Consider the following 18,208-nt stretch of genomic DNA (forward strand, 5'->3'; position numbering starts at 1 on the left):
AAACATTTTATTTTCGATTTCAATTCGTCACGCGATTATTGGCTTCTTTTCTTGGTTGCTTTATAGAAGCCTGACTATCAGAGTAAATAAGAGAACTCACTTATCAGATAGCCTCAGTTTCTGTGCCGATTGTATGCGCTTCGCTGAACCGCGAAGGTTACCACTTGTTCTAAGTTTCTCTCGGGATAGTCATCGGTTCCAATCGGGTGAAATATTAAGAGCTAAACCATCTGATGGAGAACAGCGTTGTCTTTATGCATGGCCAAACTGTGCTAGACACAAGAGTTTTTGGGGCCCACTTGATAGTGAAATGGTTTCGGGAGTAGACGAGCGCCAGTTCATCTGAGCCCCACAATTCATTACATTTAACAAATGCTAAAGTGTCATCAATGACCCACCTGTATGTATCACATTACTTCCCGATTTTTTACTGCTGTCAAATCACACATATTTACAGCAATTAGGGTTCGAAACTCATTCAGTTAAATCTCAAGTTTAACATAACTTGCGAAATTATGTCGCGAAATAATTCTCCTTTTTGCGATTGATTTTTTTATGTTTATTCGCGATCAGTTTATGTGCGTCTGCGATCAGTTGATATTTTGGTTTTTCCCATATAAAGGAGGGATTTGTAATCATTTTTAAATTATACTTTCCAGCAAAGGTTCGGAGAATCAAGGTCTAGATGATGCAAATCAAGTTAGCCAACTATGACGAACCTGGATGACCCGGGGGAATTAGACAAGTTCCTGACTTAATTCCATAGCGATTTCTCAGTGATTGTTAGACCACAAACTTCACCACATTCACCACAAACTTGATCTCAAATGAAAGGTCCCTTTGACTGCTGTAGAAATTTGGCGACAGTATTATCTCGCGTGGAATTAAACTAGATTGGAGATTGAGGAGCCATTTCGCCATGTGGAGCGAGCTCAGCAGCCATGTTTTCTAAAACAAATGTTAGTACCGGTATCGATGCCGCCTGTGTACCGCTGTACACCTTCCTCGGCCGGACTACCATTGGTGCATCCTCCAGATTACATTGCGTCTTCAGCGCACTTCTCAGCTTGTCCTATGTTGTGATCTCGTGCACGTTCCTCTACTCAATCACTGTCTCGCGGGATGGAACCATCACGGTTGCTTCCTCGCCTAGCGATTTTTCCATGAGCATTTTGAAGGCTAATCTTTCGACCGCGGGGTTATTCTTCAGTTCCAAGAGCACCTCGCCTCTCTGAGTGCGACGATTCTTACTTATTGAAGAAGCTGAGCATATACCATTCCATTCTTCGCCTCGACGATCAGTGTATCTCTTTTAATATTTTCGTGATATCTAAGTCCATGTGTATAAGAAAAATAACAGTCGCTTTTAAATGGCAGTAGCAAGCAGGAACTAGTCGCTAGCCACTACGATTAGCCAGCAGACTTCCAGCAAGCGGTAGACTGACCTTCTGTGCAAGCTTGGATATAATAGTTATTCACGTAGGCGAAATAGAGTGCAATCATTATTTATAAAGTATTAATGTAGAATACATTTAAGCTTTCAATATAGGGGTCCCGTTTCAAAATATCGGCTGCGGCGCCGCGTCAGATTTTGAACGTTAATAACTTTTAACATACTTAACAGAGTGATTTGATTTTTAGGCCAATTTGTTGAAAATATGTTCCTCTATGCTGTATTAAAATTTGAAGTATGTATAACATGCACTAATAACAAAAAATTGTGTTTTGAAAAATCTTTCGAAAACGACTCGGAAAAGTGAAAATTTTCAGCCCATCCCGCACACAGCCGTCACTATAGTGGACCAACCGAACAATAAAATAATGAAAAGTTTATATATAGGTCCACTACATGTTTGTTCCTATGATTATTCGCATTGGGTTGCTTGACGAGAGCAGTTGCTGGGGGAAAGACGGCATATTCCTTTGGTTAGGCCATTAGAAGCCGGACGGAAAGGAAAGGCTCATGCACGGCACGAGAACGAGCGAGAAAGCGATAGTAGTGCATATTAGCGCGATTATATAAATATCTGTCGGTCGGTTTTTCTCATCATTCGTATTCGTCCAAGTACTAGCAAGCAGCCAGTCCACCGGAGGAAAGCAGTTGGCAATGACGAAGGCCGAAAAAGTGCCCCAGCTACTGGTGACTCATCGGAACTGTCGCCCTGCAAGAATTTCGCCCCAACTAAAGGGCAACTAATCTGTAGGCTATCGTTCCAGCGTCTGGTTCGTGAGATTGTACAGGACTGCAAAGTCGAGCTACGCTTACAAAGCTCAGTCGTAATGATGCCCCGAGAAGCCAACGATGCCTACTTGGTCGGTTTGTATTATTAAACTGGCTCACCGTGTCCGTGGGGAGTGCGTCTGAATTATGCTCCCGCAATAAAACAATAAACGGTTCTTTACAGGACCAATTAATTGTGTTCTAATAAGAGTTAAACTGAAATTTACATTTTATGGTGTATAACAAATAATTTTCAGAAAGCTATATAAGAAATACGATGTGTGGAAAGAAAGAAAGAGAATTTAAATTATCCTCTCTCGCTCGTTTTCGTGCACTGCTTTTCCATTCCTTTCTGCTGCTAATACCATCATAACTAAAACGAATGTGCGTGTTCCCCCACCATCTCTTGGCCAGTGTTGCCACAATTGCATGTTGCTATTACACTTTGAATTATTTTATCGATTCTCTCTAGTATTGATAAAATATAGAACGTGCAAAGTACACTAGTCGCATGCTTTTATTCGAACTTTTTGGCAGCCTCCGTTGATTAACTGCATAAATCGATTTGTTTGTGCAGCTCCTTGCTAGTAGCAAACTAAATAGCCTTTATCAGCGCTAACAAATAACACAAAAGAATTTAAATTTGTGAAAATCTTGTCCTTCCTTCTTTTCAAATCTGCAACATTCTTTGAAAATATTGTTGGAATGTTGTTATTGAAAAACTGAACATGCAAGTTTGCTACTAGATTGAAGGCGATTGAAAGACAGAATATTCGTTTTGGTTATGCTAGTATTGGTAGCCGAACGGAAAGGAAAGGCGCAGGAATGGCACGAAAACGAGCGAGAGAGCGATAGTAGTGTTTTCTCGTGTGTTCATATATGAATATTGGTCGGTCGGTTTTTCTCACCATTCGTATTCGTTAAAGCACTAGCAAGCAGCCAGTCCTCGAAGGAAAGCAGTTGGCAATGATGACGGTCGGAAAAAGTGCCCCAGCTACTGGTGACTCATCGGAACTGTCGCCCTGCAAGAATTTCGCCCCAACTAAAGGGCAACTAATCTGTAGGCTATCGTTCCAGCGTCTGGTTCGTGAGATTGTACAGGACTGCAAAGTCGAGCTAAGCTTACAGTGCGTCTGAATTATGCTCCCGCAATAAATCAATAAACGGTTCTTTACAGGACCAATTAATTGTGTTCTAATAAGAGTTAAACTGAAATTTACATTTTATGGTGCATAACAAATAATTTTCAGAAAGCTATATAAATTATACGATGTATGGAAAGAAAGAAAGAGAATTTAAATTATCCTCTCTCGCTCGTTTTCGTGCACTGCTTTTCCATTCCTTTCTGCTGCTAATACCATCATAACTAAAACGAATCCTCCAGCATCCCATGGCCAGTATCAGCGCTAACAAATAAGACAAAAGAATTTAAATTTGTGAAAATCTTTTCCTTCCTTCTTTTCAAATCTGCAACATTCTTTGAAAATATTGTTGGAATGTTGTTATTGAAAAACTGAACATGCAAGTTTGCTAGCACTGGCCACTAGATTGAAGGCGATGGAAAGACAGAATATTCGTTTTGGTTATGCTAGTATTGGTAGCCGAACGGAAAGGAAAGGCGCAGGAATGGCACGAAAACGAGCGAGAGAGCGATAGTAGTGCTTTCTCGTGGGTTCATATATGAATATTGGTCGGTCGGTTTTTCTCATCATTCGTATTCGTTCAACCACTAGCAAGCAGCCAGTCCACCGGAGGAAAGTAGTTGGCAATGATGACGGTCAGAAAAAGTGCCTCAGCTACTGGTGGCCCATCGCAACCAACTACCGATCAGGAACTGTCGCCATGCCAGTATTTCGCCCCAACTAAAGGGCAACGGAGCAACTAATCCGCTGGCTAACATTCCAGCCAGTGTTGCCACAATTAAATCTGTACCGGGAGTTGAAAAATCTTTTCTATCTGTACTCTTCTATAGAAAAATCTGTACCGGATTCTGTACCCAAATAATGACAAGGTTGCTTGAAATTTTTTTTTCTTAAAGATATTTTTCATTCGGGAAAATCAGTGGCAGCGAGAAGTTGAGATGGGGCTGGTAATATCAACAGGATGCGAGAAACATAAAGTAAAGAGTAAATGTATGCACTCCGAAAAGATTCGCTCGGCTTTCACTTAGACATCAACCCTTTGATTTGCTGGAACCAGGTTTCCCGCCGCTCGCATTCTAATATCATGTAAAAAAATCTGTACCATTCTGTACTTTTTTACAAAAATCTGTAATCTGTACCGTACAGAATCTGTACCAAAAATGCTTCGAAAATCTGTACCTTTCTAGATAAATCTGTACTTGTGGCATCACTGATTCCAGCGTCTGGTTCGTAAGGTTGTGTATGACTTCAAAGTCGAGCTACGCTTACAAAACTCAGCCGTAATGAAGCCAGTGATGCCTACTTGGTCGGTTTGTTTGAGGATACAAAGAATAATAAAAAAAAGAATAATTTGAAATATTCCTCACCCAAATCACCTTTTGTCCGAAAATTCCAATGAGTATCAACATATTTGAAGAACGTGTTCCTTATGTATTCTACATCTCTCCGGTTATGTCGCAGACATTACCCACCCATCTTTTTTTATTCGAATGTTTACACAGGTGGTTTGGTGTCCCCTTCGCCTTGTGTTTTACGATAGGGCACCAACCGCTTTCTTGCCTTCAAATATTCTACTTGATCGTGCTTCGGCTTTTTCATCTCTCGCCTCTCTAGGTATCCAACTTTTTTTTCGCTGAACCTGGCTTTAGGGAATCCTGTGTTGCTTGTGTTTCTGTGGCTGGTCATTAGCATGTAGATCATCCTTTGACGCCTAATCTAGCGCTTTAGAGAGGTCAACTGCCATGAAATGTTGCTATCCGTTGTTCTTTCCGAGCACGTAATCACGCTTGTACACTCGTGACCTTCCATGAGGCTTTCGGGATGAGAATCAGGTTAGGGTTAGGTTGTGTATGGTGCCACCACGGTTTTTGATGATACTCACAGTGTCTTCAGTAGATGGACGGCATCGCTCAAGGTGGCACTATTTCTCGCACACGCGCGCCTAAGCATGTATGTTTTGAATTTGCAGTTAATAGCTATAATAATAATCAATTCTAGTCTAGCTGCTAGTATGGACATTGTTCTTGACTTTAATGAACTCGTAGAACTATTCTAATTTCTTTATGATCTCCGTCGTTCTGGCCTTACCAAGCTTTTCGCTCCTAGTCGAACCCAAAAAGAGCACCTGGTTCGATGCTGGCGATCCCGCCAGTTTTTCGTTTCTCAAATTGACAAATTGACGATGCCCTATTCTCAAGCGCTATTTTAGCGATTGACGCACCTTTTCAATGTGCCACTTTACCCGATGATTGGAAGTGTTCAGTCATGTTTCCGGTACACAAGAAAGGTGGCAAATGCAACATCTAGAACTAACGGGAAATCACTTCGCTGAGAGTCGAGTCAAAAATTTTCGAATCGCTTATCAACGAGGTGCTGTTTTCTGCTAGTAAACATTACATAAGTCAAGACAGGGTTTAGTTTGAGTTGCTTTTTTGTACTCAGGTGATCATTTAAATCTCCATCAAATAGTGGTTTACGCCAAAGAGAATAGTGAAAGAGACGAAGAGTGAAAATCAGTCAAAACGGCAACACTCCCTTTATGATGATTTCAACACTAGAATTTTGGCAACCGCTTCTACAGGCAGCACTTTAAATGACTCCTATTATATTTTGAAAACAAACCGTATGTCGATCGATGGATTTGTTTATCAAACGATGTGCATTTCGAAACAAAGAGATGAAATAATTCTAAAGCTTATTTTTACTCATACATATACTCTAGAATGCACCTTACAATCACGATTGAACTAAATTCTGACGAAAATTCAAATTTCTTTTTTGATAGAAGTTCAATACTTATCTCATCCAACTCAGGCATGAGTAATGTTTATTTACATTGCACGATTGGTCTGCTCAATAAGGTATTTTTGGCTTCACACTATTCGTCTCTTTCCCTATTCTCTTTGGTTTACGCTTTAGCACTCTAGCAGTAAGCTTTAATCAAGTTGGTAACGCCGCACGGTACTATCCGGTCTAAGACGTTAGTCTCTTATCATTACAGAAATGGCTGCATCCATAAGCCAAACGAAAACAGGCCGAAATCACTAAAGGCCGAAAACCACAAAATGCCGAATCACATAAGGCCGAATCACGAAAGGCCGAATCACAAAAGGCCGAATCACAAAAGGCAGAACTTCCAAAGGCCGAAGCACAAGATCAAATCGCTAAGGTTATTGTAATAACACATGGTGCATATCATAACATGAATTGATAGCTGAAAACTGCTTTAATTTATTTTTGATTTCATTAAATTAAATTAAATTAAATTAAATTCAAAAGAACAGCTCATGTTAAAAAGAAGGAAAAATACCTGAAAAGATAGTACAATAATTAGCATGGCAGAATTTCTAAAAATCTGTTCAACATTGATTGACCATTTTTCGTTAAAATATACACTATCCGCATTACATATTTTCTGATTAGGTCTTTTCGGGCATTTTGTAGTAGATTAGAACGACGCTGGGGGTCATTAGTCAAAGGGTCATCCGGCGGAAGGACATAAGGCCGAATAGTCAGTAGAGCGAGGCACACTAGGTCGAATGCACCAAACAGGATGAGAAATAAAGTCTTTGGAACTGAAAACAAGATTTTAACGAATGATCAGCTTTCAACAATTTGATTGGAACCTTTGAAAGAATTTGATTGGAACTGGTGCTGGGTCATTAGGCCGAAAGCCGTTAGGCCGACTGGTCCAAAAAGAATGACAAATATGTAGAGCGGTTGGAACTGACAACTTCCAATGATGATATAGTAAATAATATCAGTTTGAGCGCAACTTTCCGTACTACCTGTTATGTAGAATATTAAACACGGCAAGTTGGTCGCTGTTACACATGCTACTGCTTGCATTAAGCCTAATATAGTTCCATAATCACCAACTCGAGACAGAACACAATGAAGTTATTCCACGAAGTTGCTAAAAAGCGGGGTCTACAAAATGTCGATGTACCTTTTCAGAATAATAAATATGTAGAGCGGTTGGAACTGGAAACTTTCTATGAAGAGTGATTTTTTACGATTTTTTCAATAGAATAATAATGTTTGGAATATTTACGACACTGTTCTCGTTGCATATTTGCCGCTTTACTGGAATAAATAAACAACAGGTCAGAATTTCTGTATTCAATCCCAGAAACAAGTTATTCTCTTTACTTCTGTGCGAGCTATATCAGCTGAACTTTTCATGCTAATATTCCCTTTGTTTCGTGAATTTCTTCCCAAAAACGGCATTGAGAGCAAAACGTGCGATAACGCTAACCAGGGGCCAAAGTCACGGGGAAAGCCCGAATAAAGATTCCAGTGTTGCAACGTTTTGTACAATCAGTACCCGGACTCTATGTTCCAATACATCATATGGTGGGGTGGCTAAAGTAACACCAAGACCAATATTCCAAAATTCATGGACATCAATACCACCAATATTCCACAACTTCGCTGAGATTTGGGATCTCCTGACATGCTTCTAGTTGTGACGAAGTGTAATTGACTTCAGTTTTCCTGGATCTAAATTATCGAAAATTAGTCTACTATACTCTCTTTCGATGATTTTTTCTCAGGTCTGATACTGATCGGAGATAGTGAAAATGAAAAATCTTTCTAGGTTGTTGCATCAGATCATAGTAACCGATTTTCTATCACTGCGTATTTATTAATAAGTATCATTGGGGATGAAATATCAGTAGAGAGGTTCGATCGATTGTCAGTGGAACGATTTTTTGCATCCTTGAGTACAACAGATAAGATCATTCGATTTCTGATGCATGTTGGACTTGCGGTTTTATATGATTCGGCCTTTTGGGATTCGACCTTTTGGGAGTCGGCCTTTTATGATTCGGCCTTTTCGGGTTTCTGCCTTTTGTGGTGGGTTAGAACATCTTCGGCCTTTTGGGTTTCGGCTTTTTGTGATTCGGCCTTTTGTACCGCCACCCCGACATATAGAGTACTTGACAATCTGTAACTGTATTATGTCGTTTTCGATTGAGAACCTAGAAACTAACCCAGGTTAGTTGCTTCAAATGAACGTTTTTAATGAAACTGAGTTGGGTTCTCGTCAAACAGCGGTGGTGTGAGCGAACCCGAAATATATTTCAGGTTGGAACCCAACCCGGTTTTCAGTTCAGTGGCGCATAACCTAGGTTGGAAACTGGCTTCAAACGGTTTGACAGCAGTTAGGTCCGAAACTGACTTAGTTTCTGCTTCAAGCGAAAACGACATTAGTGTGTTCAACGGTTTGTTTTCCTCCACCTGTCATAGATGGAGGAAAACAAATCGAAAATAACTTTTCGGTCGGAATATGACCAACCGGAATTCTACGTCCCCCGAATAAGTTTTACAGCAACATAGAGCATTTCAACACCATTATAAATGCTTTACGAGAGCTAATTCAAATGTTTAAATTGGCTGACAGTTTTATATATGACAGCTGGAGGTAAACAAATCGCCAAGTAGTGTGAGTGAAATCGTTTGCATAGAACTCTATTCCTTTTGCATACATATCAATAATTTGAATCAACTTTTCGACCTTCATGTGCAATATTATGGCCACTGGCGGCTCAGGAGGCACGGGGGGCAAAAGTGCGAAAGTTATTTAGTAGAAATACATGTATTAAAAGTAATTTCCCATACAAAATCCCATGTAAACTTAAAAAAGTGGCGCAGAAATATAGTTTCACCTATCGAGCTAAGAATTTGCACAGTTGTTCTAGGATCCAAATGATTAAGACTATTTTTTGCATCTTCAGGAGTTTCACCAATAAAGATTTCAATGGTAAACATAATTAAAGGGTAAAAAAACTAAAAAAAAATTACAGCCTGAATTGCCCCGTAGGGAGGTCCAAATTATCCCTACATTGTAAAAGGATGTAAAAACGTAGTTTTGCTAATCGTCGAATGCGCTGCCATGGAGCGGCGCAAAAAAAAATTATGACTCTGAAATGTTGTTGAGGTTTTAAACTAACAATTAGGAGCTTATACCGAAAAATTCTTTCACATCTATCCACCTAAAAGGGCGAATAGCCCCGGGCTCCCCTACCTATTACTTTTTGCGAAGTTGGATTTATCTTCAAAATCCAATATCAAAACCCTCGTTGGGTTTTAAAAGTTGACACGAAATTGTTTTTATGGTCATCCGTATTCGTACTTCATGCTTCCACCTTCTGTGATACCATTGAAATAGTCTCGATCAACTGGCTTTGTTAGGTTCAGTTAGTGGCACAATCCTTTTTGTAGCAACAACCTTTTAGTAACAGTAGCTCAAAACTGTAAATATTAATTTTGTTCAGATTAAGTTTAATTAAGTTAAGTAACAAATCCATCGAACTCACATCAATAGTTTTCCACTCTTCTATGTCGACGCAACCTGAACAGTGTCTCCTTTCAGTATCACCTGACCTGAACAGTAATTCCTTTCTTTAAATCTATTATTCAGTATCTGTAACTAGGAATAAGTAAATCAATTTTTTATAGAAAATATACCATACCTTCAACAGTATAGTTTTATAAACTCCGCACTTCCACCATTAAATCCACAAACAATTTAAACTTCAGTCCTTTTGTTTAATTATATCTAAATTTAACCTCATCTTTCGACATGAAATTCAATAGTGATCTGACCTGTAATAAACTAGCTCTCTTACTTCCTGCTGTACCTTTTGTTTTAATATTTTCTTTTGCTTGCACCGTTTCTTGTCCCCTGTCAATAAGATTTCTAGAAACATCAGTAGCGGCGCTAACTTCAGGCCATTGGGTTCCACTCCTTGTGCCCAATCTACATTTCATACTTGCCTACGGGTGGGTTCAGTCGGTCGTGCCCAGCGGTTCTAACAGGCTTGACTGAAAACGTACCAAATGATTAACTCGTTAGTCTACCGAGTGGTACTCTATAAGGTTGGCGTTGATGGCCGGAAGCACGAAAAAATCGTGCTCAATTTTATCGGGAAAGTAAAGTCCCAGTAAAAAAAACCGGTGCGATTTTATTTATGGGGACGCCCAGCGTACTTAAACTAATAGTAAATTGCTTATCAAATGCTATACTATGATATCCGTCGGATTTTAGTATTGGATAAGTATCCCGAGCAGAAGAAAATAACTGCGGAATACTAAATTTAGGTATCAATACCAACGACTGTTTACCACCTTGTGGTATTGATGAGAGGTAAAATACCAAGAAAAAATAACACAGACATGTTCTACAAATAACTATTTGATAATGAAACGAGTTATTATAATACCTGAATAATAATAAAACATTTTTCAACCTTCCAATAATAAAATTCACTCTATGGAGGTATTCAATAAGGTATTGGATTGGTATTTGTAAATATAACTGGAATACATAAATAATACTAAAATAAAGTATTATACCTCATTGAGGTATTAAGCAGGTATTGAAAAATGTTTCTTTGATACCTGCCTTATACTTCAATAAGGTATAATAATCAATTAATACTAAGTTTTGGCATGAATACCAAAAACTAGTATGCTCGGGTTATTGCCCAGCTATTTTCTCCTGGTCGGGATGCGCTCAATCAGTGTGCATCAGAAGAATTGCGCATACCTGTATAGCCTGAGTAAAGGTGAACATCGTCCTTACATACTGCTTTCTATAAGTTATTGATCATTGGCTTTCTGTGAGTTTCCTTTGTTTAAAAAAAATATATTGCCTTAAGTTTCATGCTTTTATATCTTGGAAGCTTTGTGTATTATTTTACTATCTTTTATCAGTAAATGCCATTCGTATCGCCTCAATCTACGCAAATCTAATGATTAAACCTTTCCGCAAATCTTCGCTCATTATCACTAACACGAATACAGTGCCAAATCAAACCCAAAGAAGAGTTCAATCACAAATATTACGCGACAGAACGCAGCAAAAAGCGCGCTTTATTGCTGAAGACCGTCAATCATCGGGTGAGTCGGTATCGTTTTGCAGTTTTTTCTATGCTTCCCCGCTATTCGAAGACATCTAATCCACGGAAATTGCACGCAAAGCTGAAACTTTGTATTGAATTAAATCGAAGATTACATGTCTTGAAAACTGGCAACTCTGTCCAAAATTTGGAGGCACGAGTGACACCTTTTCTGGGCTTTCTACAGTGATGTACGCAAACATTATATTTTCTTTTACATTGAACTTCCTACCTTCGTTCAGTAGAGGCGCTGTAATCTCGGTAGCTTCATATTTATTTGGCTAAAGGAAAGAGATGTCAATCTTCTGGTATGTCGTTTTCGATTAAATGCAAAGTTATGGTCACTTACGGTTCGGATACTGTTTCAACGTTTTTGGTACAGTTTCAAGTCTCGACTTAGGGTTCGAATAATTTAGGATAAGGGAAAATTTCAGACATAACGTTATATGCCAAGCACTAATCATAACTGTAAACGAAAGAGACCCACAGTAAAAACCTTCCGGAAAGCGTTTTCCTTATTTTTTAACTTCGATTATGGAGGTTCACAGTTTTGTCTGTTTCCGTCGGCATTTCGGTTTGAATGACATAATCGATTCCCTCTAAGAACGGTTGGTTTCAAAATCGTCCAATGAAGGATGTACGTTGGACCAATTTGGACAACGTCCATATAACCGTTTAACAAACGCCCATCGTTGGACCCGTGTTGAACGATTTTGAAACATTTTTTTGGACGTCTCAGTGGGTTCCGAGAGTCGAAATCGATTGTGTCATATTGGCCGGATTTTCGACTGAAGTCAGCCAGATATTCGGATCATTTCCGGCTGGGTTAACCGGGTTAACTCGACAGCTTTTCTGTTTTATTTACTGTCAAATGCTGTACTTGACGAGTACCGGTTCGTCCAATATTTCGCTCAAAATCTCACATCTTGTTATTCGAAAAGTTTTCGTGACAAAATAATAACCGCCCAGTAGGCTGTTTGCGACCACGTGCCTTGAATTAGAAGCCTTTGCGTGATCACTGGCATAAATTAGAGAATTTATCGCTTCCAGGTCTGCTCCTAGGTTTCATCTTACCTCTCCATTTTCGTTCATCTTACGTTGATTGCTTCGTAGGCAATATCTAGTTTTAGTTAGCTTTTAGTTTTTCACAACCAAAAATATGTGTTTTGTTTATTTTTCTCTTCGGTTTAAATACTAATCCTTTGTTCGGTCGACATCCGCACTTACAACTGCACAAAAAAAACAAAACAATAACTGCTCACACACACCCATGCGTAAATCAATCTACCTGCACTATCAACCACACATCCACACTGTGACAACCGATCGATCGATGGATGGGGTTTATTGTCGAATTAACCTTTGGGATGGCGGTCGTCCAGGTTGTCCGTAAGCCCCAGTACAGTGGTGAGCGTTTCAAGGCCCATCACCATCAACGGCTCAGCTACCGGATGGCGATCGCCAACGGTACCGAGTCCACTGCACCACCATTCAACTCATTCGATGACCTCGTTTCCGATCTGATTGATGGCGCACAGGTGTACGAGGACACGACAGAGCGGACGATCGTATTCAAACCGATCGAGCTGTGGTCGGTGGGTGAACCGAACAAGATTGAGTACACGATCCCGGCCGGGTTCGAGGAGGGTACTGCCGACTGGATCGGCATTTATCGGGTTAGTATTACGCTTTGTCTCTGTGTTGGAACTGTTTTCTAAAATGATAATACTATTTTAGGAGGATTTCACCAGCCTGAGCGAATACCTGGCGTACGAGTACACCGAGGGCTACAAGGAGAAGCAACACCAACTGAACGCACAGCAACAGCAGCAGATGAAGAACACCCGAACGGTTGAGTTGACCTTCTCCGAAAATGTTAGCGTTCCGCTGGGCGTTCGCTACCAACTACTGTACTTCCAGAGCACGGGTACGCGTGGTGTGACGGGTCTGGTGGGCATTAGTAACACTTTTGCAGTGGAAAAACGATGCCCCTCGCCATCCTTCGATGATATCGATTAGCCGGGAAGGAGCAGCCACAGTGGAAACCACTGCACTGGCTCAAAATAATGAACAATAGGAAAAGTAAACAGTTTCTCGCCGGGCACTCGAGTGTGATAAATTATAGTCACTAAATTTAGCTGTTATAACGCGTGATAAGGACGGTTAAAAATTGGGTCATTTAGTTTGCTATGAACTTACAGTTACTGTTCAAAGGGGCCTTTTGATTAGAATTATTCGTAATAGAAGCGAATGGGGTTACCTTTATCTAATTGGCTAAAATGAGCACGAATGTGTTGGGGTCAACGTGATCATCAATGCGCGAAGTAGATGTTAGTGACATTGAATTAGAATTGTATTCTTCAAGAGATTTCCTGGGTGGTGGACACAACTGTTGGTTTATGACTCTTCCCCCTGTTGGACAACAACGATAAAAACATAGGTCATGCACATAGAACATGTCAAGATGTATTTGAAAAGGCGCAATTTTCTTTGTATAAATTTTCTCTAACCGACAGTATGAAGCTGTACCGTAGTATTTATTGAATGAAGTTATATATGAAGCAAATATACGATGAAACAAAATTTTATAAACTAAAAGCTTGTTTGATGAACTAGTCAACTAGTCGTAAGTCAGTCCCATGTTCCATTGATTCTCTATCCACATGGGACTGACTTGCGATTATAGGCAGTCAAACAGATGAGCAAGTTGTTCAACTTGTAGTCCAATTCTTGAGGCTGCTGCAATTTTGAATGCTGAAAATAGATAAATTTTAAATTTTTTGCCACCTCGGATCTTCTCTTTATACCAACCAAAAACGAAACATTGCGTCCAGCACATTTCCCTGTTTGCACCAGACTTTTAAGTATAGCCTTTCCGCGGAGTTGTTGATTTTATAGTAGAACTGCTACGTGAACACTTAGAGCATTATTACAATTGGAACAGCCGCCATGAAACGTTTTGATACAAGATAAGATGTAAATTAAGTTAGCCAAATGGTTATTTGTTGCGCTTGTGCACCAAAACCGATAGAATAAATCTAAATTCAAAAAAATCAACGCAAATTTAATTGCAAATAAATAAATTTATCAACTATCAACTGAGCGACTGAAAATAAAAGTCGCAAGAACAGAACATGCTTTGTAAAACTGGCTTGAAACATATTGGAATGTCTAAATCGGATATAAACTTCAAGCGTAAAAATCGGACTGGCACTTCAACCGGTTCTTACGAAGTACTTATCTTTATCGAACTTTTAATCTTGAACGTAACGTTATAAGGGTTGTCCAGTGATTGAATTATTTATTTTAACCGGTATGCTAGAGGCTTATCGGTGGAGAACTTTCTACACGGTTCTTATGCTGGATGATCTCAGTCCGATATTTACGCGTGAAGTTTATATCCGATTGTTACAGTCTAATATATGAGCGAACGAAAATAAGTATGGCAGGGATAGAACATGCTTCGTAAAACTCGCTTCCAATATATTAGAACGTAAAAATCGGATATAAACGTAAAGTAACAAAATTTGACTGAGGCTCTCCTCTGTTAGAGTCAGATAAAAAAAAAACGCTTGGTATAAAAACAACCAAGCATATATCCAATTCTCTCAAGATAGTTTTGTGTAGTCAACCATTAATCTTGAATGTGGCGATATACAAAAGCTCGTGCGTATGACTTGATTACTGTCAAAAGCATCTTTTATTGGAACTTCATCTTTGTCGAGTTTTGTAGTTGAGAACTTTTGAGGCGTTTCTGATGCTTAAGGATTTCAGTCCAATATTTACGCGTGAAGTTTATATCCGATTTTTACAAGCTAATTATATTTAAAACGAGTTTTACGAAGCATGTTTTGCCCTCGGCAATTTTATTTTCGGTCGCTCAGCTATGTGTTGATGACTGTCAATAACCGCATATTTTCCATCAAGGGATTCCCCATCTTCGTGGGACTGACCGGCGATTATGGGTAGTTAATAATGCTGATATACCAAAATGTCCCCATCGCCAACAGAACTAGAACAACCCCTTCGAAAGGGACGAACAAAAAACACGGTCCTTTTTCAAATAGGAATTAGAATTCAACCACTTTGCCAAAATTCGGACCACTGTTTTACGCTTAAGTTCACAACTAGTTTAGTTCAATAGATTATCGAATGATAGGTTAAAGACTACTGCTACGCTGTGAAGCTCTTATAAAGCAGTTACGCTTTGTTGTTGTCTGTATTCAAGATACAGATGATTCTTTGCAAATATCGTTGTATAAACAATCGCGGTAGAATAAACTACACGAAGCTACTATAGCTATCAAGTTTACATTGCTAGAAACGCAACACTATCGAGAGTCAGATGCACTAAGTTGAAGCTTGTTTACACTTAAGTATCTATAAATCACACCAGTAAACAATAAACTGCATATGGAGCATTTCAGCATTGGAGATAATTGTTTGATTTGAATACAGCGATGACACTTTTCTTGGCGTACGCCGTTCTGTATCGGGTTGTCGTCGTTTTCAAATTATTTTTCAAAGGCCCCATCCACATACCCGCATACAATCTCACCAGACACTAGCTGTCTACCAGTGGAGGTCGCGGTACAGAAACCTGTGGTGAAGTAGGTCTGGACGCGAAGGAATCAAAGCTACACCGATAATCAAATCATCATTCGACGGCAATTCCTATGACCTGGAGGTTTGAAATTCTCGCGGTCCACATGAAGATGGACGAGCTGAACATCTGTGTGGTGGCCCTCTACATCCCAAACGGTTCGAACCCTCATTTCTCCCCAGTATTTCGAAAAAATACTCCTTCTCGATATCGGATTCGACAGGCTGTTTGTGGTCGGTGATTTTAACATCAATGTTCCCTCAACCCAGTCAACAGCGAATCACGACGCACTGACACACATCAACGTTACGTTTAGCAATTCACCCAACCGGCTCCACACGTATTACCGAGAACACCACAACTCTATCGATCTGATGATCACAGATTCTCCTGACTGAGTGATTAAATCGAAGGCCTGTACTGGAAACACCACATCAGACCACGAATTAAGTAGTATACTTTATATCAAACAACGGAATGCTACAAACTACTACATAAACCATTCGCATTCGAAATTTCTGTAACGTTCGACCCTCCACAACTACAGGCCGATTTCCAAGCCAGAACCCTTCGTCCCTTCTACATTTCTGCAGACGTGTCTATTTGTTTATTTGTTGTATCATCACCAACTGACCCTTGACCGCAATGGAGGTTGGTTAAGCTAATTACATTTCAGGATAGAAATTTTTTTATCGAATTCCTTGTCAGGTTGAAGTTAAAAGCCGTCGCCACACTATTAAAAATACGCTGAAGTCCGGTAATAGCGCTCTGGTGCCCATAGTTGGTTCTCCTGAATGGAACTCGCAGAAGAGAGTTATTACGTAGAGCTCGAACGCGGACTTGAAGATCCAGACATTCGAGGATTGTAGGGCAATCCACTCTGGCAGAGAGTAAGTCCGCGACGAACAGGGTTCGAGAGCAGTCCCTCCGAATACTGAGTGTATCGAGATGTATCAATTGGCAACGGTTTTCATAGCTCGGCAGTTCGAATCTGTTTCGCCATGGGAGATGTCGAAGGGCGAAGCGTATGAACCGGCGTTGGACAGCCTCGATTCTGTCAATCCCGTTCTGGTAGTATGGATTCCAAACAGCAGAACAATATTCCAACGTTGAGCGGACCAACGCGCAATAAAGCGATTTAAGACAATATACGACCCTGAAGTTTTTCGCTATTCGGAAGATGAACGCAAGCTGTCTTAATGCCTTATCTACGATGTATGAAGTATGCGGTTTGAACGTTAGTGCCGAATCCATAATGACTCCGAGATCCTTGATGTGAGAGTGTCTTGGAATGCTCGAGTCGAATAAATGGTAGTTAAACTGAGTCGGATGGCGTTTCCGCGGGAACCTAACGATTGAGCATTTGCTCGGGTTTAAAACCATTCTGTTTAGATCACACCACGTACTAAAGCTCTCCAGTTCCCTCTGAAGAAGCTCGGCATCGGTTTTATCCCGCATTTGTCGAAAAATTTTCATGTCGTCAACGAAAGAAAGGCGTAGTCCTTGTAATGTGGTATTGACGTCATTAAAGTAGAGCAGGAATATTACTGGACCGAGATGGCTTCCTTGTGGGATGCCAGATGTAGCGAAGAAGGGTGCAGATAAACAGTCCTTAATGCTGATTTGCAGTTGCCTACCATCGAGGTAGGAACGAAACCAGATATCAACAGACACAGTGTGGTCCTAATGATAATTTCTTAATCTATTTAAAAAGTCAAATTGTAATCTGCTACGTGGAATGCGAAGATCGAACTCGGATGACACTCTGTTGAAGGTCCGCTGCAAACCAATGATGGCACCGTTTACTCCATAGTTAGTCCGGCGAAGAGGTAATCGGAGGAATAAATTATTGCGAAGGGCGCGAAGGCGAACGTTCATATTTATCGCACTGAGAAGCTCGGGACAGTCAATTCGATCTTGCAAAATATCCGAAATCGTCATAGCACGGAATAGATCCCGCCGCACTTGCAATGTATCGAGTCCAATAAGCAAACCCCGGCTTTCGTAACTTGACAGCTGGTGACGGTTGCTCCAAGGCAATCGACGAAGGGCAAACCGAACAAATCTGCGCTGTACTGTCTCAATTTGATGGACACCGTTCAGATAATGAGGGTTCCACACAACTGAACAATATTCCAGTGTTGATCGAACGAGTGAGCAGTAGAGAGATTTCAAGCAGTAAATATCTGAAAAGTGCTTAGATATTCTCATTATGAACCCCAAACAGCGTGATGCCTTTGCGACAATATTGCTGATACGCTGTTTAAACGTCAGTTGTTCATCGAGAAAAACTCCGAGATCTTTGACACAATTCGCTCTGTCAATCGTGGATTCA

General features: G+C 40.2%; 1 protein-coding gene across 12 annotated transcripts in view; it reads left to right on the forward strand.

Moving 5' to 3' along the window:
• Positions 1–15,709, forward strand: part of LOC131692917 (phosphatidylinositol 4,5-bisphosphate 5-phosphatase A) — an 85,402-nt gene extending 69,693 nt beyond the window's left edge. For 10 of the 12 annotated variants that reach the window (XM_058980316.1, XM_058980325.1, XM_058980324.1 and 7 more), the window contains 3 exons: positions 11,176–11,271; positions 12,653–12,946; positions 13,008–15,709. In XM_058980316.1, coding sequence (XP_058836299.1) covers positions 11,176–11,271; positions 12,653–12,946; positions 13,008–13,289 — 672 coding nt within the window. In that variant the 3' untranslated portion in view covers positions 13,290–15,709. The remainder of the gene's footprint in view (positions 1–11,175; positions 11,272–12,652; positions 12,947–13,007) is intronic. The other 2 variants (XM_058980327.1, XM_058980328.1) reach the window with 2 other exon arrangements.
• Positions 15,710–18,208: the final 2,499 nt, after the last annotated feature.

The sequence above is a fragment of the Topomyia yanbarensis genome, chromosome 3 (assembly GCF_030247195.1).
Source record: "Topomyia yanbarensis strain Yona2022 chromosome 3, ASM3024719v1, whole genome shotgun sequence".
Classification (NCBI taxonomy): domain Eukaryota; kingdom Metazoa; phylum Arthropoda; class Insecta; order Diptera; family Culicidae; genus Topomyia; species Topomyia yanbarensis.